The following is a 22,756-nucleotide window of genomic DNA, read 5'->3' on the forward strand; positions in this document are numbered from 1 at the left end:
TCTAGTCGCCAGCGGAGCAGGAAGTGAAGAGAGAGAGGAGAGGGAAGTGGCCGCTTTTTTAAAGGGAGAGAGACCACGCCCCAATGGGCTGGTATCTCAGTGGCGATAGGCTGGAGGAGTGGGAGGACCTCCCGTAACACCTCCCCCTTTTGTTTAAATAAGAGAGTTCTAAATCTACTATGAAATTATATACAATAAGTACAAATATCCTATTCTAACTAGCTTAGGTCTTGTATAATAAATAACTTGGCCAAGTCATGAGAGAAAGTAACTACATTTATATAGTCTTCAACCCCATCAAAGATCTGAGAAGGGAAATAATGTTACCTGGGTAATTAGGAAGTTCAGTAAAACAACTTCCAAAACATGCAACAAATCACAGAGACAACTAGCTACCTGGGCAATCACCCAAAGTCACATTAGCAGCGTTGAAGCAACCAACTTTGGCTAAGGCCTAACATAACTGACATACCATTTTCAAAGGCAAGCAACTTTTCAAAACTATCTTACCCTGTCTTGGCAGGATATGACAGTCCTGTTTTATCCATTGATGCACGCTCTGTATCTTTGTCAGTGGTTGAGGTATGGGCATTTCTTTGCCCAAAGGCCAGTTCTGCCAAAAAGAAAGGCTCCAGGTGGAGTGTCTTTGGTGCTCAACATTCTCTCAGGAATAGAGCGGTGTTGCCAGGAGCAATTGTGTCTCACTATCACGAAACTCTGAGTTAGATTAAAGGCCATTTTCTACAGCTCTTTGAAGAAGTTGAAGATTATCTATCTATACTGAGTATAATCTCTATATATCTAAAGAACCTGATTAATCTAATTATAAATGACAAACCTAGATGACTATTAATCTATATAATTCTCAATATCTATCTAACTTAAAGACTAAGAAAATAAACGACTGTGAAACAAATGAGGACAATGACCTCCAAATATAAACAATGTACAAATATACATTGCAGTAGGTAAATATATATCAATACACAAACATTATGTAAGTATCTTAATCAGAGGTAGAAATGAACACTGCAATATGGTAAATACATACAATATATATATATATATCAATACAATATATGTCAATACATAAAAAATGTTTTAAACAGAGATAGAAACATGCATGCATACAATAGTCAATATAATTTAACTCTGTATCAATATAAAAGAATCTATACCAATATATTTGTCTAAAAACAGTAACTCACAATTACAAATCTATTATCCCATCATCCCTCTTTTTTTTTTCAAAATGATCCCTGAGCTTATAAAATTCCTCCCCCAACCCTCAATCGTATACTAATTATAATCAACCCCTAAATGATGTCCCTAAACCCAAGGGCAGACTTTACTGGGAGAGGGGACGTCATCCTCTAGAATTACTTCCAGCTGTCATGGGGGCAACGTTCTTTCTGGGGGATCCTGTGAAAGTAAAATGATGGTTAAATTTCAAGACCAATGTCTTTTAAAATTGCAAATACTCTCTGAGTATTTTGTGCAGGTCTGGCCAAAATGTTGTATAAGATGTGCACCATTACAGCTAATCAAGTTGGAACTGTCTTGTGCAGCTGGTACCCAAAGCAGGTCTTGTAGTAGCGCTATCAGTATCATGACGTCATATCAACCAGGTGGAGTTGTTGTTATGGGGCCCCATCTTCTTCCTGGAAACTTCAAATGTCACTTCAGGAAAAACTCATTGTTCATTGTGAAAAACTTAAACATTAATCATATAGACATATATGTATATATTCACTGAAAGGCATGATAGATATATTCAATGAAAAGTATGATAGATATGAAGAAAAGCAAAGATGTTCTCTAAACTCATATTTCTTTCTGTCCCATATCATGGCTCTTGACATGAGACAGAAACTCCAGAAACTCTGGGTTTTTCTCTTACTAACAGGCTTGGAATTGGAGAGGGACTAAACCAGAGTCCAACTTCAAAACCAGCTTTATAAATTTAGAAATATGGTTTAATATTACTTACACAACCCATCCAGTTTTCTTGATATTTCCTATTGGGCAGGTATTTTTCCATCTGTCAGTATCCAAACATCCAGGGTCCCTTGAATTTCTCAAAGATGAGTGTTTTCCTGTGGAGATAAGACAGAACCGTGCCCCCATTCTATATGTTTTTCTTACCACCTGTATGAATATCATCATTGTGGATGAGTTGTCATTTCTTCTTTCCAAGAGGTTTCTCCTCTTCAAATCGAAACTTTATTAATTTTGATGGTATCCACAATTTTTCTTCTCCTGTGGAAACAAGAGCAAAACCCCTTCCCCAACGTAGCACGTCTCCTGGCTTCCACTGAGAGGTCAGCACATCTTTGAAATAAATCGGTTGATTTAGTTCAGCAGACTTTTCCATTATCCAATGTCTTTCTGCTGCTGTCGTTCCTTTCTCATTAGCGTTAAGAAAATTCAAGGTTAATAAAGCATTGTGTAATCTATTTCTGGGGGTATTTTCGGTCCCTTTCTGTTTGTTCAGCATATCCTTTATAGTACGATTTGATCTTTCTATAACTGCCTGACCTGTAGGATTATTTGGTATACCTGTAATGTGTTTTATATTATAATAATCAAAAAAGCGTTTCATTTTCTTAGATACATATGCTGGACCATTATCTGTCTTTATTTGTGCAGGTATACCCATGATGGCCATAACTTCTAATAAATGTATGATTACTGAATCAGCCTTTTCTGAGCTCAGGGCAGTAGCCCATTGAAAACCTGAATACATGTCTATGGTGTGGTGTACATATTTTAATTTACCAAATTCCATAAAGTGGAACACATCCATCTGCCAGATTTCATTTCTCTTAGTACCCTTTGGGTTACTCCCTGCAGGCAACGGTGTTTGATTATAGAAAGAACAAGTAGGACATCTCTTTATAATGTCCTTAGCTTGTTGCCAAGTAATGGAAAATTCTTTCTTTAGGCCTTTACTATTGACATGATGCTTCTTATGAAATTCTGAGGCCTGCAACACACTTCCAATCAATAATTGATCAATCTCAGCGTTGCCTTGGGCTAGAGGACCAGGCAGACCTGTATGGGACCGGATGTGTGTTATGTACATCGGACAAAGCCTGTTCCTGATTATGTCTTGTACCTGGATAAAGAATGAAGTCAACTCTGTGTCATCTGGTATAAATTCAGTGGTTTCAATATGCAAGATAACTCTTTCTGCATATTGTGAATCTGTAACTATATTAAGAGGTTCTTTAAAATCCCTTAGCACCATAAGAATGGCATATAATTCTGCCTTCTGGACAGAATTATAAGGGCTTTGTTCTACTTACTCAATTCATCTGACTTGTAACCTGCTTTCCCTGATTTATTTGCATCAGTATAGAACGTACGGCCTCCAGTTATTGGAGCATCACGTACAATTCTAGGAAGAATCCAAGAAGTTCTTTTTATAAGGTTAAGTCTACCACTTTTGGGATAGTTGCTATTAATTTCTCCCAAAAAATTAGCACAAGCTCTTTGCCACGGTTCGTTGTCTTCCCATAACTTTTTTATTTCTTCAGTAGTAAAAGGCACTATAATTTCTGCTGGGTCTATACCTGCTAGTTGACGAAGTCTCAGCTTACCTTTTATAATTAATTCAGAGACTTTTTCCACATAAGTTTTTAATTTTTTACGTGGTTTATTAGGTATAAATATCCACTCTAAAATAATATCTTCCCTCTGCATTAGAATCCCTGTAGGAGAAATTCTGGAAGGCAATATGACTAGGATGCAGCTAAGATTTGGGTTCACCCTATCCACATGTGCCTCCTGTAATTTTTCCTCAATCATTGTCAGTTCCTTTTCTGCTTCAGCTGTCAGGTTTCTTGGACTATTTAAATCTTTATCGCCATCTAAGGTTTTGTTTAAATGAACTATTAGATCAGGTGTTATCCCAACAGCTGGTCGTAGATTGGAAATGTCTCCTAACAATCTTTGGAAGTCATTAAGAGTCTTTAACCGGTCTCTCCTAATTTGTGCCTTTTGCGTTTTAATTTTCTCTAACCCTATTCTGTAACCTAGGTAATTAATAGAATTTCCTCTTTGAATCTTTTCAGGGGCAATTTGTAGTCCCCACCTAGGCAAGACTTTCTTTACTTCTTCAAACATCCTTTCTAAAGTATCTTTATTTGAATCAGATAACAAGATGTCATCCATGTAATGATAAATTATGGACTTGGGGAATTGTTTACAAATTATTTCCAATGGCTTACTTACGAAATATTGGCACAATGTAGGACTATTGAGCATACTCTGTGGGAGGATAGTCCATTGATATCTCCTATTAGTCTGAGAATTATTATAAGTAGGCACTGTGAAGGCAAATTTTTCTCTATCCTTTTCTTGTAACGGTATAGTGAAAAAACAATCTTTCAAATCAATAACTATAAGAGGCCATCCTTTTGGTAACAGAGAAGGCAAAGGAATTCCAGATTGTAGTGGGCCCATAGATTGAATTACTTTGTTGACAGCTCTTAGATCTGTCACCATTCTCCATTTACCAGATTTTTTTTTTTACAACAAACACAGGAGAATTCCAAGGGCTGGTTGATTCTTCAATGTGGTGAGCATCTAGTTGCTCCTGCACCAGCTGTTCCAATGCCTGTAGTTTATCTTCAGCTAGAGGCCACTGTTTGATCCATATTGGCTTCTCAGTTAGCTATTTTAAAGGTAGGGCTGTTGGTACCTCTAAAGGTTTTGTATTTGCTGTATGTTCTTGTACAGCCTGAATGGCTGGTGACCTTTTTCCATAATACCTTATCATATCCTTCCCAGAATTATGAGTTCCTGGAACTACAGGAATGTTAATCTGGGTATTCCATTGCTGTAGCAGGTCACGGCCCCATACATTTATGGCAATATTGGCTATATATGGCCTTAGTCTTCCTATTTGCCCTTCTGGCCCTATGCACTCAACCCATCTTGTGCTTTGTTTTACATGAGATAGGGTTCCAATTCCCAGGAACTGAACATCTACCTCTTGAAGAGGCCAATTCGGATGCCAAGATTCTGGGGTAATGATACTTACATCCTCACCTGTGTCTAATAAGCCTTCAATAAAAGTGCCATTTATACAGACTCTTAGTTTTGGTCTTTGATCATTAATAGAAGTCTGCCAAAATATACGTTTACTCTGTCCTACTGGGTTTTTTGACTCATCCTCCACACGTATTTCATCATTTAGACCAGTATTACTTTTTACAGCAGAAATTGGAGCTTTTAATTTTCTTGGTGAGGCACGTTCTCCACTGTGACTGGGAATGACTGGGCCACTATTGGCTTGGGGGCCTGCGAGAGGCCCCCCAAGGAGTTTCCTGACGGTATCGGGTTGCCTTGTTTGTCTGTTGTTGACCTGCATTCGTTGGACCAATGTCGGCCTTTACCGCATCTCCTACATATACCTGAAGGCCTAGGTCTCCTATTTTTGTCATTCCCAGAGGAGATAATATTCCTAGAAATTCTGTGCCTGCAATCCCTTTTCAGATGTCCTAATTTACCACAATTAAAACACCTGGCAGTTTGATTTCTCCTCATTGCTGTGGAAATCGCTTCTCCTACCCAAGATTCATCATTATAGCTAAACGTCTCAACATTCATCGTATGCTGAATCCATTCATCCATAGGTGCTGATCTAGACTTTAAAGGCCCAATTATCTTTTTGCATTCTATGTTTGCATTCTCAAAAGCTAGAGATTCAAGAAGTATTCGTCTAGCTTCTGGGTCTGTTACCCCTATGTCCAGAGCCTTAATTAATCTTTGCAAAAAGTCAATAAAGGGTTCTCTCTGTCCCTGCCTAATTCTGGTATATGATTCAACCCTTTTTGCTGGATCTTGTATCCTATTCCAAGCATTTAAAGCTGCTTGGTGACATAGACACAGTACTTCATCATCATAAAGAGCTTGGACCTGTGGATCAGCATATTCTCCTGCACCAAGAATTTGATCTTGGGAAACCTCGACACCTTTTGCTCTTCCTTGCTGTTCCACATGTTTGGATTCTTCTCTGAAATAAATTCCAAACATCAAGGAAGGTCCATTGTCTAAAACTGCAGACACTAACTGATGGAAATCATGGGGGGTAGCTCTAGCATTAGAAGCCCAAGTCCTTATCATTTCCTTTACATATGCATTGTGCAAGCCAAAATTAACAATAGCTTGCTTAATTTCTTTTAGATCATTCATTGCTATTGGCGTCCATCTAGCTTCTCTGACTCCCTTTGAGCCTTTAGAAGTTGAGGCTTTGTCAGAATTAAGTATAGGGTATGCCGCTAAAACCTTGGGTAAGCCAGTTCTAATAGCTGGTGTTGGCATTGTATCCTGTCCTTGTGCCTTAGTACTCTGTTCACCAGCTCCAATCATTTCTTCAATCATTTCAAGTCTTTTTATTATTGTCTTTATTATTGTCTCTTTTGAATCCTGAATCTCCTGACCTGCATGAGTTTCTAGTAAAGGTTGTATGATTCTTAGGAGTGCCATGATCTTCCTAAATGATAGAATATGCAAAAGAATACTGAAACCTAGTAACCAGTAAATTAAGTTATCCCCATAGTCATATAATCCTTGCATGATATAACCCATTGTATTGGTAACCAGAACAGTAAAATTCGCGTTGGAAACGAAAACTGCCATATTACCTATTATCCAGCAGGTGGCACTGTTGCCAAGTCGCGACAAAAACAGGGTCCTGTTTCAGAGTCTGCCTAGTATTTGTTAAAAACTGGAAAATGTAAGTTTCTCAACAAAGTAAATGTAATTAAATCAATTCCATAGACGGAACCAGAAACCCAGAATCCAGGGGTAGAGAAGAGCAACCTGGAAGCCGCTTATGTCTCCACGTGACAGAGTCACCCTGAGGGGTTGCAGCTTTCAGCAACCGCGTGCTCTGGTTCGCACCACTTAAGAGCTGTGCTTGCAAGGGAGATTTAAAAACGACTCAGAAAAGAGCAAACCACATGGGCAGAGACTACGCGGGCCTATAGAGTTTAAATCCACGTGGGGAGGCCAAGGCCGCCCCTGCAAGGCACAGGCGGCGGCTGAGGAAGGGAGGGCTCCCGCCAAGCCGAACTCGCGGCCGGCAGCTGAGCGGGAAAAGGAGAGGTTCTAAAACCAAACGTTGGGTGCCAACTGAAGGCGTAAGTCATACACAATGCCACACCAGTTTGGAATTATGATTAATAGGGTGGTATTTATTTAAAGGGGAAAAAACTTACAGATCACCGTCAGCCCTCTGCGCAACCAGGAAGGGACTCTAGTCGCCGGCGGAGCAGGAAGTGAAGAGAGAGAGGAGAGGGAAGTGGCCGCTTTTTTAAAGGGAGAGAGACCACGCCCCAATGGGCTGGTATCTCAGTGGCAATAGGCTGGAGGAGTGGGAGGACCTCCCGTAACAGTTTTTGTTATCGCATTCGGCTGGCTTTCTGTGTTTAGAACACGAGACCTTCATCAGTCATCCGACCTGAGGTGTTTCCCTCCTCTTACTGGTTGTTCACGACTTCCTTCTTACTCTCTTGTAATGTAGAACAGTTTTTAAATCTGAATGACTAATTTATCTTCTGCGTTTATGTGAACCTGTGCGTGCTTATGTGTAGAGGAGGCCAGAAGTCAGTTTGCAATGTGATTCCTCTGGAGGCATCCATCTTTTTCTAAAGACGGTCTCACTAGGACCTGGGACTCACTGATTACATTAGGATGGCTGGCCAGGAAGCCTGACGAATCCTCCAGTCCCTTCTTCTCCAGCCCTGGGATTAGGGCATGCACCACCAGACCAGACTTTTTACACGGTTCTGGGGATCGAACCCAGGTCTTCACGCTTGCACAGCAGGTGCATTATCGACTATGCTCTTGCCTCAGCTCTGCGGCTTTCTCTTTCAGTTTGTGCATTGGGCATCATGAGTCAACCACCATTGCCAGCGTTGTGGCACATGCCTTTAATCTTGGTACTCAGGTGGCAGAGGCATGTGGTACCTCTGGGAGTTTGAAGTCAGCTTGGTCTACTTGTTGAGTTCTAGGTCAATTAGGGCTACATGGTGAGACCCTGTAGCAAGCAAACAAATAAACATAAGAAGGAACCATCACCCGATCTAGACCGTGAGGTTTGCCCTGTTTTCTTCTGAGTTTTAGTTCTTCTATGTAGTTTTGACTTTTTCTTTTTTGTTTTCTTCAGCACTGAAGGTTGAACTTAGGGCCTCAACTGTGCTAGGCAATCACTCTCCCACTGCGCCCTAGCCCTACGCTCAGTTTTAAATCTATCCCGAGTACAGACATACAATGTGAGATACATTCAACTCCACTCATTTGCATGTGGACATCTCTGGTCCCAGCATCATTTATGCAGAAGATTATTTCCCCATCAAACAGTCTTGGCAGGCTTGTTAAGATCTAGTCTGCTGGCAAGCGTGGTGTTATGTATCAGTACTCAACACTCAAGAGGTCAAGGCAGGCAGAACTCGGAGTTTGAGGCTGCCTGCACTACAATAGATCCTATCTCCAACAACAACAACAGCACCAAATTGGTTGATTGCAAATTGTAAGTTTGAGGCTGGGGAGCTCAGCTGGTCGAGCACTTGTCTAGCATTCATGAGGCCCTCAGTGTCCACAAAACTGATGGTCACCTACACCTATGATCCCACCACTTGGGAGGTGGAGGCAGAAGGATCAAAAGTCCAAGGTTACCCTGGTGTATATAGTGAGTTTGAAGCCAGTACGGGTATAAGAAACCTTATGTCAGACAATAATTGTGGGCTTACCTCCTGATGTGAAATTTGTTTCTGTTCTGTAGCTCTATTCTTTGTTTTCACTACAGTGACTTTCTAGTAAATTCCCAATCAGAAAGTTTGATGGGTGAGGTCTATTCTTTGCTCAAGACTGAGTGAGGCGGGTGATCTCTTGCAATTACATAAAAATGGAAGGACGGGCCTTGGCATTTCTGAAGAAGCGGGGTGTGTGTGTATGGGGGGCATGTGTGTGGGTGTGTGGACGTGTATGTGTGTGATGTGTGCCTGTGTCGGTGTGTGTGATGTGTGTATGTGTGGTGTGTGTATGGTGTGTTTGTATGTGTAGTGTATGTGTAGTATGTCTGTATGGTGTGTGTGTGTGTGTAGAGTGTGTGTGTGATGTGTGTATGTGTAGTGTGTGTATGGTGTGTTTGTATATGTAGTGTGTGTATGTGTAGTGTGTATGTATGGTGTGTGTGTGGAGTGTGTGTGGGGGGGTTGTAAGTATGTGGGGTGTGGGGGGATTTGTGTGAGGGGGGTTGTATTTGTGTGTGGGGGGGGCATGTGTGTGGATGGGGAAGCAGAGAGATTTTGATGGCGATCATCTCGAGTATTCAGGTCTGTTGGGGAGAAGTGCCATTTTAGATGTTAAATCTTCCTAACCCTTGAACAAAGGACATTCTTCTGTGGATTTATATCTTCTTAGTTCGTTTTAGAATTCTTTTGTAGTTTTGAGTATACAAACCTTTCATCTCCTTGGTTGAATTTTATCTGAACCAGGGTCTCATCCTGTAGCTCAGAGCCTGGAATTTACAGTGTAGCTCAGAGTATCTCAAGCTCACCATGGGTTCCCTGCGTTAGCTTTCTGGGTGCTGGAATTACAGGCCTGAGCCCCCGACCCCAGCTTCCTTGGTTAATGTATCGGCATTTTATTATTTATTTATTTATTTTTTGAGGCAATATCACATGTATCCAGGCTGATTTGGAACTCAGTATGTAGCCTGGAATGGTCTTGAATTCATGATTCTCCTGCCTTTTGCTGGAATTCTAGGAGGAAAGCACTATGTCTAGTTCATTTTATTCAGTGTGTGTCTGTGGGTATGTGTGTGGTGTGTTTAGGGTGTGTGTGTGTGCGTGCGTGTGTACGCACCTGTGCACATGCGTATGGAAGTCAGAGGTGGACATCACTGGAGACCAGTCTTCAGTCACTTTCCCCCTTGTGTGTTGAGACAGTGTTTTGGAGAATTTGGAGCTCACGGATTCAAACAGGCTGGCCAGCCAGCTGCAGGATCCTCCTGCCGTCTCCCCTAGGGCTGCACGTGTACATGTGCACAGCCATGCTGACTTTTATGTGCGTCCTCACACTGACATGTGCGCGACCGGTCCATTTCCTCATTTTATTCTTGTTGATGCTGTTGTCTCGAATTTTATTTTCTGATTTCTCACAGCTACACAGAGAAACCTTGTTTCAAAATAAAAATAAAAAAATGTTTTAAATTTGCTATTGTTTATAAATGCATGATATATGTTGGGGGTGTAGCCCCAGCTGTTCTGGAACTCATTCCGTAGACCAGGCTGGACTCAAACTCACTGAGATCCACCTGCCTCTGCCTCCCAAGTGCTGGGATTAAAAGTGTGTGTCACCATACCTGATCTAACACATAACATTTTAAAAATCTTGGAAAAAGAAATACAACTGATTTTATACATTGATCTTATATTTTGCAACTTCAGTAAATGTATTCATTAGTTTTAATGCTTTTTCTAGATCTTTAGCATTTTCTTTTTAAATTTTTTTTAAAATTTTACATATTTATTTATTTCATACGCATTGGTGTTTTGCCTGCAATGTATGTTTGTGTGAGGGTGTCAGATCTTGGAGTCACAGACAGTTGTAAGCTGCCATGTGGGTGCTGGGAATTGAACCCAGGTCCATCTGGAAGAACAGTGTGTGCTCTTAACCACTGAGCCATTTCTCCAGCTCCATCTTTAGCATTTTCTGCAGATAAAATCATGGCATCTACAACAAACGATGAAGAACTTCCTCCTTTTTAATTTGGATTTTTTTTCCTGTTCTGACTAGGACTCGTCTAGCTATCTACCTATCTATCTACGAGACAGGGTCTCTCTACGTAATCCTGGCTGTCCTGAAACTCAGTCCAGGTTGGCCTTGAACTCACAGAGTCTCCTACCTCTGCCTCCCAGGGATTACAGGTGTGTGCCATCACACCCAGATGGCTAGGACTCTTAGTACAATTTGTGTGGAAATGTCCCTGATCTTAGTGGAAAAGTTTCCAGTCTCTCACCATTGCATGCCAGCTGTGGGCTTTTCATAAACGCCCTTCATCATTTAAAGATGGTCCATTCTCTTCCTAGTTTATTAAGTGTATTTTTCTATTTATTTGGGGAGGGGATAGTGGGCACTTGGTACATTTGTGGAAGCCAGAGGACAACTTGCAAGAGCTGGCTCTCTCCTTCCATCATGTCACGTGAGTCTTAGGGCTAGAACTCAGGTCCTCAGATACGGCTGCAAAGTCCCTTTACCTGTTGAACAATCTCATACCATCTGTGAACAGTCCTTTAAAGATGCTGATAGATTTAGTTTGTTAGTATTTTGTTGCAGATTTTTGCATCTTTATCCTAAAGAATTGCTGATGTGTTGTTTTCTTCTCTTGTGATACTTTGGCCAGGCACTGGTATGCCCCACATCTACAGATGAACTGGGAAGTGTTCCGAAAGGGTATGGCCGCTTTATCTCGGTTCTCTAGCCTTTCGGCACCTTCTTCTTTAGTACTCTTGCTTACTTATTTCTTTTTGTCTACTTGATCTTCTTGTGAGTGAGTAGTGAAAGAAAATGAGGACTTGACCACTCCAGGTGGCTGAGGAGAAAGATTTCTGTTGTAGATACGAGATAAGAGTTCAGCCAGAGGCATCTGGAAGGGTGCAGACCGAACCCAGCCGTGAGAGGAGAAAAGAGCAGTGAGGAAGAGAAGAGGAGAGAGGGAAAGTGGACCAAGAGAGGAGCCATGGACCAAGAGCCAAGAGTGAGCCAGCCAGGAGCCAAGGGAGCTCTGCTCAAATGACTGGAAAGAGAAGCTGGGGGAAGATAAGGCCAGCCCCTGGGCTGGAGAGGTTTAGGGTGACAGGGGTGGGGCGGGGTGGGTGGATGGATGGGGAGTGGTGGAGGGTAGGGGGTGTAAAGAAGTGCTTGGTGGAGTCACAGATACAAATCTTGTGTTTCAGTTCATGCCCTTAATCCTGGCATGCAGGAAGTTGAGAGAGGAGAACCATTAAGAATTTGAGGCCAGCCTGGGTTAGAGATTGAGTCCCTCTTTTAAAACAAAACAAAGCAATAAGTAAATGATAAACAAGCCTAGTTACTTTTCCTTTTCTGTTTTATTCATCTGTCCTTCCTTCCTTCCTTCCTTCCTTCCTATAATTTAACTTTATTTTATGTATTGGTGTGAGGGTGTCAGGTCCCCTGGAACTGGAGTTACAGTTGTGAGCTGCCCTGTGGGAGCTGGGAATTGAACCCAGGTCCTCTAGAAGAGCAGCCAGTGCTCTTAACCACTGAGCCATCTCTCCAGCCCATTTTTTATTTTTTCCCCTCCTTTCTTGTCTTGTTTTAGATTGTTTAGGTTTTTTTTTTTTTTAAGATTTATTTATTATGTACACAGTGTTCAGCCTCCATGCCTGCAGGCCAGAAGAGGGCACCAGAAGAGGACATCATTACAGATGGTTGTGAGCCACCATGTGGTTGCTGGGAATTGAACTCAGGATCTCCGGAAGAGCAGCCAGTGCTCTTAACCACTGAGCCATCTCTCCAGCCAATTTTTTATTTTTTCCCCTCCTTTTCTTGTCTTGTTTTAGATTGTTTAGGTTTTTTTTTTGTTTTTTGTTTTTTTTTTTTTTGTTTTTTCGAGACAGGGTTTCTCTGTGGCTTTGGAGCCTGTCCTGGAACTAGCTCTGTAGACCAGGCTGGTCTCGAACTCACAGAGATCCGCCTGCCTCTGCCTCCCGAGTGCTGGTAGGTTTTTTTAAATAGATTTCTGTTTTCCTCCTTTGTTATCTTCTTGTGAATTCTTTCAGATTTTTTTTTATCTTGTCACAACACCGATTGAAGTAAACAACACACCATGTTGTCACTTCACCCAAAAGTGGTGTTTTCACTCTGCCCCTTCTTGACGGCTCAGTGGGTCACTAGCAAAAGGCCCACTGAGTACTTTTAAAAGGTGGAGGGTCTTTCAGAATTTTTTTTCTAAAAAAGCCTACCTTTTGTATTGCTGGAGTTGAACCAGGGCCTTGCACAAGCTGGACAAGTACTCTACTATTGAGCTATACATACCCAGGCCTCGGAATTCCTTTTCTGGTTTATGATGTACATTTCTGACTTGTTAAAAGTGTGTTTATCACTTCTGGAGCCATGTGGCACCTAAACACCTCAGTTCGCTCCCTGCTCTCTCAGCTTCCTGTCTTCTCATGTTTCAATCTTCTCCGTGCTTCCTGACTCCCCCCACTCCCCTCTTCTCCAGCTTCCTGTTCCCTCATGCTTCCTTTTTCCCACTCTCCCTACTTCTCCACACTTCCCGATTCACCAACGGTAGTGATTTTAAAAAGAAAGACAAAAATGGGTGCCTTTTGGTGGGTCTGCCAAGGAATGCCACTAAGCAAACAGGCCATGCACAACAGAGTTAGCACAAGGGGTTTATTGGGGGGCGGGAGGGGGAGGTGAAAGGGCTTAAGGCTGTGTCTGAGTGAGGACATGAGAGACAGGCAGAGAGACAGAACAAGCAAGAAGAGAGGCGAGAGACAAGGAGGACAAGAGAAGTAAGAGAGACAAAGAGTGAGCTGTGCCGGGAGGACACTTTTAAGGGATGCACCTGTCACATAGCTGATGGCGGACAGGCACCTGGTGACAGGTGTAACTGCCTCGGCAGCAAAGTAGGCTCTGGCTACTGTGGGAACTAACACCAAGCTTCCTGTTTCTCTGTGCTTCCTTCTTTACACTTCCTGTTTTCCTATACTTCCTGACTCCCCAAGTTTCCCATTTTCTCATGCTTCCAACTTCACACTTCTTATTTCCCTATGCTTCCTGCCTCCCCAAGTTTCCTGTTTCCCCATGCTTCCTGCCTCCCCAAGCTTCCTGTTTTTCTGTGCTTCCTTCTTTACACTTCCTGTTTCCCTATACTTCCTGACTCCCCAAGTTTCCTGTTTCCCCATGCTTCCTACTTCACACTTCCTGTTTCCCATGCTTCCTACTTCTCCACACTTCCTGTTTCCCCATGCTTTCATCTGGAATCATTTTCTTCCTGACTGAAGAATTCATTATAGCCTATCCCTTCTTTGTTTCAGTTTTCATGTTGACATATGGCTGGGGTATTTCTCAGGACCCCTTGCCCTTGGTAAGCTCTGAACTCCAATAGGGTCACTTGGTTCCTCAGCCATTGGGTCCTGCCTCAAAGAGAAAAGTTTCCCAGTGCAGGGCTCTTTCCACATTCCCAGGTTAGCAGGAACTTAACCTTGATGTCTGCTTCGTATTTCTCCAGTGTCTTCATACAGGTGTTCTACAAATATTTCAGCCAAAACTTTTCCACTAATTCTTATTTAGGTATACACACACACACACACACACACACTCCTTTGTGCATGTGTGCCACATGTGAATGCTTGTGAAAGCCAGAAGAGGGCACCAGTTTTCCTGGAGTTACAGAAGGTCTGAGCCACCCAATGTGAGTGCTGGGACCAAATTCAGGTTATCTGGAAGAGAAGTAAATGCTCTTAACCTCTGAACCATCTCTCCACACCTTGGACAGTTGTTTTTATTGGGAAGGTATCCTTTGTAACAAGGAGATGTCATTATTAAGATTAAAAGGCTAAATAGCCTTTTATTTATTTTTGAGACAGTCGTATGTAGCCCAGGCTAGCCTCAGATTCCCTCTACTGCTGAGGATAACCTTGTACTTCTGGTCCTCCCACTTCTTCTCAAGTTTTGGGGTTACTGGAACATACTAGTATGCCCAGTTTATGTGGTGTTATGGAGCAAACCTAAGGCTTCACACACCCTAACTAAGCAGGAATTCTACCAGTCCAGTTACACACCTAGCCCATTACCCAGCTGTCTTCTGACTTTGTTCTTTCAGAGATGAGAAGGTTCGGTGTGTGTGGAACTCTAAGACAGCGTTTCCTCATATCTTTGTGTCCTTTTATTGCACACGCCAAGGACACAGCTATGCTTACGTATGTACGCAGGAAATGTGTATATAAGGATACACACAGAAACAGACAAAAATATCAAGGCACACATAGGATCTGTTCTTTTTAACCCTTTGGGAGAAGTTAAGAAAATTATCATCAGCTATATATTAAGCCTTACATTACCTGGGTGCAGTGGCATATATATATATATTTCTAATTCAGTCTCTAATGATATGATAAAGACAGTAACCAAAAGCACTTTGGGGATGAAAGGATTTATTTGGGTTACAGTCTATCATCAGGGGATGCAAAGGCAGGAGCTTGGGGGCAGGAACTGAAACACAAGCCATGGAAGAATTTTTGTTTTGTTTTTGTTTTTCGAGATAGGGTTTCTCTGTATAGCTCTGACTGTCCTGGAACTAGCTCTTGTAGACCAGGCTGGCCTCGAACTCACAGAGATCCGCCTGCCTCTGCCTCCTGAGTGCTGGGATTAAAGGCGTGCTCCACCACCGCCCGGCTCAGCCTGCTTATTTATACAACCCAGGGCCACTTTGTTGTGTGGCAAAACTTCCTAGGGTTGGCACAACATACATGTCTGCTCACCCTGATAGGAAACCCACAACAGATCAAAGTATGGGTTCCACCAAAGTCCAACTTGTAGTATCAATAATTTTTATAGGGGTTACTTACTGAAATATGAGTGACAGGTTCTTTAGGAGCAGAAATAACTCAAAAACATCTACATCACCCCATACTGGGGTGGGCTCATAAACACTGGGAACCTGGAGCATAGCCTACAGGCAACTATGCAGTTTGGAGGGTGTCTTTCCAGGTGTCTTAGATAATCTAAGTGCTTCTAGGGAGCTGGACGGGACGGACCTAAGAGTCTTGGCAGCTTTGCTTGTCTGAGAGTCTTTGCAGCTTGGCTTCATCTGAGAAGGACTGTCAGCCTTTACTGTTTGCTCTGGCAGGGAGGGGCCCAATGAGTCTGGTTAGTTTCAGGGACTTCCTGAAACTAGTTTGAGTTGTTTACCTTCCTGCTTAAGGAGCTTTCCTGAAGGATGAAATTTTAATATTGGAGGAAACTGTTACACAACACACCTACCTAGAGGTTCAAGGACTCACAATGACCTGGGTCCACCCACATTAATCCTTAATTAAGCAATGCAGGACAATCCGATGGAGGCCTTTTCTCAGCTTAGGTTTCCTTGACTCCAGCTGGTGTCACATTGACAAAAAACATTTGGAAGGTTGAGGCAGGAGGATCTCAAGTTTGAGGTCAGCCTCGGCTACGTGGTGAGACCTGTGCCAAACATACACACACACTCACATGCACACACACGTGCATACACACACTCACACACACTCACACACGTGCATGCACGCACACACACGTGCACACACACACAAACGCATGCACGCACACACACACACACACAATCGCCTTGCAGCAGTACACTCCACATTATTTCTGCGGTATGTGGCTGCCCTGCCCGAAGTTAGTAGAGGCTCTTTGTTAAAGTAATGACAACATCAAAAAGTCTGGGGCAGTGCACATGGAAGTCTGTCCTTGGGGAATCCCTGCACACGAGCATGTTCAAGGCTCTGGAATGTGAAAATAAAATTGCTGTACTATAATATTCTTGTATGTACGCATGTATGTATGTATGTATGTATGTACAGATTCCCATGTCATGGGAAGCTACCATTCCATAGCAAAATGGAAACACTGCCTCATAGCAAACGCCAACTCACAAATCCTTCCATCGTTGAAGTACTGCCTAGGGCTCCTCCAGTAGGGCTTCTCCAAGGATACTCTGAAAGTGTGAGTGTCAGGTGGTGGGCTTAGAGGGCTTGTGCCCTTCTACTAGTGAGAGGTTAACAAAAGACAAAATTTGGGGGTAGAGCCATCCATCCCTAGCTCTTTGCCAGCCTAGCTCAATATGGATCGCCCACGCGTGCTGGTGGTAACTGTTTTTTTTTTTTTTTTTTTTTTTTTTATCTCATGAGACCAAGCTCTTCCTTACTTGCCCTACCTCTGGGAGGGACAGGTGAGAGGGTGAGGCGGCTGTGGCTGAGTATACAGAGCTGCTCAGTAGCCAAGACGCCTGGGTTCAAGTCCTGGTGCTAAGTGACCTCGGGAGAGTTAGCAGTGGGAGAGCGGGTGAGAGCATGGGCTTTGATGTCAGACACGCTGACCCCGCCCACTTCCTTCACACAACACATCACCTTCTCATCCTTCAGACTCGGAGATCTGATCATGCATGTCACGTCCGATGCCCAGGGCAGAGCAGGCACCTGGCAGTCTCGGCCAACCAGATTCCTTCTCTGAATTTCATGTTGCTTGTGGATCAAATAGATTTTTGAATGCAAAAAAAGTTTTGTAATTCCTTGGAGGTGAAGGAGTAGCCAGGCAATTTTACTCTCATTACTGCTCTCAATGCTGCCTCATCCTGTCTGGCTGGGCAGGGGAGGGGGTGTGGACCACACCAGCCTTCTTCCCTACTCTCAGGCAGAACCATTTCTCCATGACAGAACATTGGCAAGAAGATGTCCTGCCAGCAATTCATTGCCAATTTGGACCAGCTGAATGATGGCCAAGACTTTGCCAAAGACCTGCTGAAGGTATCTGCTAAAGGTCCTCCTGCCCCTTGCCCTGCTCCATGTGAATGGAGTGGAATTTTGCCCCACTAAGTCTTGACATTCTCGACCCATAGCACGGCAACCAGGGCCCCATCACTCTGGGGCAGAGTTGGAGACTGCTCAGTTCCTCAGTTGACTGTTCTGTCTTCTGTAAGAAAGATAGACGGTGAGGCTCTGTGTACTCTGATTTCAGTGCCCCAATCACCATCATTTCTATCACAGCAATAGCTGTCACGCCCACCAATTGTTATGGCTGCCACCTGTGACCACCACCATAACCACCCCCACCGCAACCATAACCACCACCAACACCTTCAGCACACCTCCGTCACCACCACTACCACTATAACCACCACCACAACTACCACTACCACCCTCCACCACAACCATAACCACCACCACCACCTCCACCACACCTCCATCACCACCACTACCACCAGCTTAACCACAGGGAAAGGCTCATTCATTCCTCCATCACCAGCAATGAAAGAAAATAGTTTCCTTTGAGACAGGCCCGGGGTGAAGTTTTGGCTTGGATAAAGAGGAACAGATGTATTTTGGGGGCATGTATAAATGATGAGTTTATTTTTAGATAGTCTTATAATATCCTTATGGTCCTAGGAGGGGAGTTGAATGGCAAATCTGAAGGAAGACATGTACAATTATTATGTGCCAGTTACAGAAAATAAAAGAGAACATCGTCTCTACCTCTCTTTTTGCTATAATTATCTGCTTTACCATCAAGAAGTACCTGTTGAGAACATATCTTTAAGATCAAGCTGGGTGGTGGTGGCACACACCTTTAATCCCAGCACTTGGGAGGCAGAGGCAGATGGAACTCTGAGTTTGAGGCCAGCATGGTCTACAGAGAGAGTTCCAGGACTGTCAGAAATACACAAAGAAACCATGTCTCAAAAAAAAAAAAAACCAACAACCAACAAACAACAAAACAAGATCAAACCATCACCCATCCACTCACTTATCTTCCTCTACTTCTTCATCCTTTGCTGCTTCTCCACCATCACACATTTCTCATGCATGGACGCACCCATCCATATACCCCTCACCCGCTCCTGTATCCCCCAAAGTTATTATTTTTTTTCTTGAGACAAGATCTCAGGTGGCTCAGAATGGCCTCCAGCTAACTATGTAGCTGAAGATGACTTCGAGCTTCTGGCCTCTTGCCTCTACTTCTCAAGTGCTGGGGTTACAAGATTGTGCCACCATGCTTTTTTTTTTTGTTGTTGTTGTTTGAGACAGGGTTTCTCTGTAGCTTTGGAGCCTGTCCTGGAACTCCCTTTGTAGACCAGTGCTGGGATTAAAGGCGTGCGCCATCACTGCCTGGCTCCACCATGCTGGTTTTATGTGGTTCTGGGCATCAAATCCCCTGCTTCATGCCTCTGGATAAGCACTCTTAGATGAGCTATGTTTCCAGCCTTCCATACACTCATATGCCAACCACTAATCCATTCTGACATCCATTCATTTGCTTCCCAATGTCCCATCCATCCACCCATCCTGTGACACTCTAGACTTTGTACGGAGGATTCAGTGGGGAACAAGGGAGACATTCATTATTGACCTTGGGACGCTTACAACCTCCTGGATAGACAGACAGTAGTGACTGCATAACGAAATCTCACCCATCCGTATACCCACCTAACCACTCACTCATGAACGGACATCAAGCAAGTATGAGTCGAGCCCCCACTTTACCCACTAATGCAAAGGTGCTCCCTCGCCACAGCCACATTGCTGGAGAGACACGGGGATTTCTCTGACTACGCCTTAACTCCTCTCTCCCTTCCCTTTCTCCACCCTGATTCAGACGCTTTACAACTCCATCAAGAATGAAAAGCTGGAATGGGCCATGTGAGTAGTGATCAGGGGTGTGGGTATTGAGCCAGTAACCCGGAGAGGGAGTGGCTGGGCGTGCAGGCTACTCTCCATGGTGCTGATTTATCATAACCCAGGCCCCGTCAACCCCTACCCTGCTCGGCAACACCCTTAGGCACGCATCTATTTTCTGACCTGGTTACAGGTGTGCAAAGTTTACAATGCTGTAGAATTTAGCTCTGCGAGTGTCTGTGACTGACATCTCTGTATTGAGGATATTGCAGAGTTCCCAATCAATGACAGCTTTTTCCCTTCTGGGAAGCAGGAGGGCAGGAGGCACAGGTCCCCTACAACACTAGCTAGCAATATGAGGATGTTTGGGTGGTGACTGCTTTTGGCAGTGGGGAGAGCGAATGCCCCAGCTTCTTCACCCTTGAAGTCTGTGCACAACCATCACAAAGAGGGCTGGAGATGTTGCTGGTTGGTGAAGTTGTGAAAGGCTCAGAGAGCCCCATGGCTGAGCTCCCTAGGGAAGACTGTGCCTTTGGGTGTGTCTGGAGGCCTAAATCTCAGGGACTGTGACACTGAGAAGAGCTGGCACTGTTCTATCAGGACTCCCATGGTAGGCCCGGACGTCAGGGCCTTGCCCCGTGGTTCTACTATTTCTAACATATTGGCATGGTTTGTGCAACAGCTTCAGTCTGCAGGGGGCTAGTGCCCCAGGACTGGATAGGAGAAGGAAGGTTGGGGCAAGGAGACTTGAAGAAAGTCTCCAGCTCTATGTTAAAGGTGAAGATTAGGTTAGAGACCCTGAACGAAAGACCAGACATCAAAGGTCAGGACTGAAGATGAAAGGGGAGGGTCAGGTTCCTGGAGTTGTATTCTGATACCAGGGGGGTGGCTGGTGGGAAAGGCTGTGGCAATGGGTGGGGGCAAGGTCTCTCAGGAGGTGCCTCTCAGGTCTGGTCCCTTCCTAGTGATGAGAATGAGCTGAGAAAATCCCTGTCTGAGCTGGTGGATGACAAGTTTGGGACAGGCACAAAGAAGGTGACCCGGATCTTGGATGGTGGCAATCCATTCCTGGATGTCCCGCAGGCTCTCAGTGCTACCACCTACAAGCATGGCGTGCTGACTCGGAAGACTCACGCTGACATGGATGGCAAGAGGAGTGGGTGTCAGACTGGGGAAGGGACCTGGGAGGGATCCTGGTGTGTGAGGGACCCAACCTTGGCCATTCCTTTGGGGACCCACAGATGGGTGGACAGGCAGGGGGTGACAAAGTAGGAGTCACTGAAGCAGAAGGTTGCAGCCAAACGACCTTTGCTTCTCCCCCTCAGCACCCCGTGGAAGGCGTGGCTGGAAGAAATTCTACGCGGTGCTCAAAGGGACCATCCTGTACCTGCAGAAGGTGAGATGGAGGCTGCTTCAGAGCCCTCACCCAGAAAGCTCTTCTTCAGCTTACCCAGCCCTGTCTGTGGTACCCAACTCAGGTTTTTCTGTCTAGGACTGGGGCCTGGAGAGGAGCTAGGGCCTTCTTCTATCAAGGGTCTGACCTGGACTCAGGAGCTTTGAGGGTTTTGGGAGGCGGACTCTGAAATGCCAAGTGGATTAATTAGTGTTAGGTCCCTGGGACAGACTGCAGTGTGAGGAGAGAGTGATTCGTGTTGAGGTCCAGGAAGGCAGAGGTAACACAGAGGAGGAGAGGGAGGGAGGGAGGGAAGCGGCAACGGGATGTGTGGGACTGTAAGCCACAGCCTGGAGTGACATAGCATACCTCACTCAGGATGAATACAGGCCCGACAAGGCTCTGTCCGAGGGTGACTTGAAGAATGCCATCCGCGTGCACCATGCTCTGGCCACCAGGGCTTCTGACTACAGTAAGAAGTCCAATGTGCTCAAGCTGAAGACGGCCGACTGGAGGGTCTTCCTTTTCCAGGCACCGTAAGTAGGGGTTGAGCCAAGTTGCCAACCAGACTCTCAGCCTGTCCTTCAGCCCAGCAAGCTGAACTCTCCTGGCCTCAGGGTAGACAGACACCTCAGCTGCTATGCCTGACAGCCACAGACTTGCTGTGTCTGCTTGACATAGCTCAATGGCTGCTCTGAGTCTCCCAGAGCAGCTGTCCTCAGTGTGATCCTCTCTGTCACCTGGAAGCTGGGCAGAGATGCCACCTCATTGCCTCATCTTAGGCCCACAGAGTCAGACTGGGTCTAAGAAGCCCGCAGGGGCTGCAGGGGCACCTTGAAGTTTTTTTTTTTTAATTTATTTATTATATATACAATATTCTGTTTTTGCGTGTATGCCTGCAGGCCAGAAGAGGGCACCAGACCTCATTACAGATGGTTGTGAGCCACCATGTGGTTGCTGGGAATTGAACTCAGGACCTTTGGAAGAGCAGGCAATGCTCTTAACCTCTGAGCCATCTCTCCAGCCCCCCACCTTTGTAACGGCGTAAACGAATGCAGACAGATTGTAAAATATATATATATATATATATATATATATATATATATATATATATATAGCTTTAATGTAGAAATAGACTTACAGAACCACCGTTCCCGCAGAGACCAGGAAAGCAGAAGCAGCGGCTGGGAGTATGCTCGCCAAATTTATAGGCAAACATTAGCCCGAGGCGAACATGCCCCCTAAGGGGCGGGACTTATCCCTACATCTCCCCTTTTTGTCTAAATAAGACAGAACTAAACCAAATACAACTATATACAATAATAACAAATAATAAATATAACAAACAATATTGAGAACAAAAGTTTTGCTAAACATTCTATCTCAAGGAGTCTAAATAATGTAGAGAGTAACTACAATTATATAATCTTCAACTCTGTCAAAGATCTGAGAAGGGAATAAATATTACTTAACAAACGAAATATATCCAAAATGTGCAACAATTGACAGAGACAATTGACTACCTGGGCAATCACCCAAAGTCTCGTTTGCAATGTTGAGTCAACCAACTTTGGCTAAGGCCTAACATAACTGACATACCATTATTAAAGGCAAGGAACTTTTCAAAACTATCTTACCCTGTCTTGGCAGGATATGACAGTCCTGTTTTATCCATTGATGCACGCTCTGTATCTCTGTCAGTGGTTGAGGTATGGGCATTTCTTTGCCCAAAGGCCAGTTCTGCCAAAAAGAAAGGCTCCAGGTGGAGTGTCTTTGGTGCTCAACATTCTCTCAGGAATAGAGCGGTGTTGCCAGGAGCAATTGTGTCTCACTATCACGAAACTCTGAGTTAGATTAAAGGCCATTTTCTACAGCTCTTTGAAGAGGTTGAAGATTATCTATCTATACTGAGTATAATCTCTATATATCTAGAGAACCTGATTAGTCT

General features: G+C 44.1%; 1 protein-coding gene and 1 non-coding gene across 4 annotated transcripts in view; one reads left to right on the forward strand and one right to left on the reverse strand.

Moving 5' to 3' along the window:
* The window catches only part of LOC121442979 (PH and SEC7 domain-containing protein 2), a 137,604-nt gene that overhangs the window by 100,294 nt on the left and 14,554 nt on the right, over positions 1–22,756 (forward strand). For 2 of the 3 annotated variants that reach the window (XM_041644631.1, XM_041644632.1), the window contains exons 8-12: positions 17,459–17,549; positions 19,396–19,439; positions 20,381–20,571; positions 20,741–20,811; positions 21,187–21,344. In XM_041644631.1, coding sequence (XP_041500565.1) covers positions 17,459–17,549; positions 19,396–19,439; positions 20,381–20,571; positions 20,741–20,811; positions 21,187–21,344 — 555 coding nt within the window. The remainder of the gene's footprint in view (positions 1–17,458; positions 17,550–19,395; positions 19,440–20,380; positions 20,572–20,740; positions 20,812–21,186; positions 21,345–22,756) is intronic. The other variant, XM_041644633.1, reaches the window with a different exon arrangement.
* Positions 12,830–12,964, reverse strand: LOC121443048. The gene has a single exon (XR_005973623.1). It is a non-coding gene; the product is annotated as a small nucleolar RNA SNORA21 (small nucleolar RNA).

This window comes from Microtus oregoni, unplaced genomic scaffold, assembly GCF_018167655.1.
Source record: "Microtus oregoni isolate MIOR12 unplaced genomic scaffold, Mior012 000098F_ref0000018, whole genome shotgun sequence".
NCBI lineage: Eukaryota > Metazoa > Chordata > Mammalia > Rodentia > Cricetidae > Microtus > Microtus oregoni.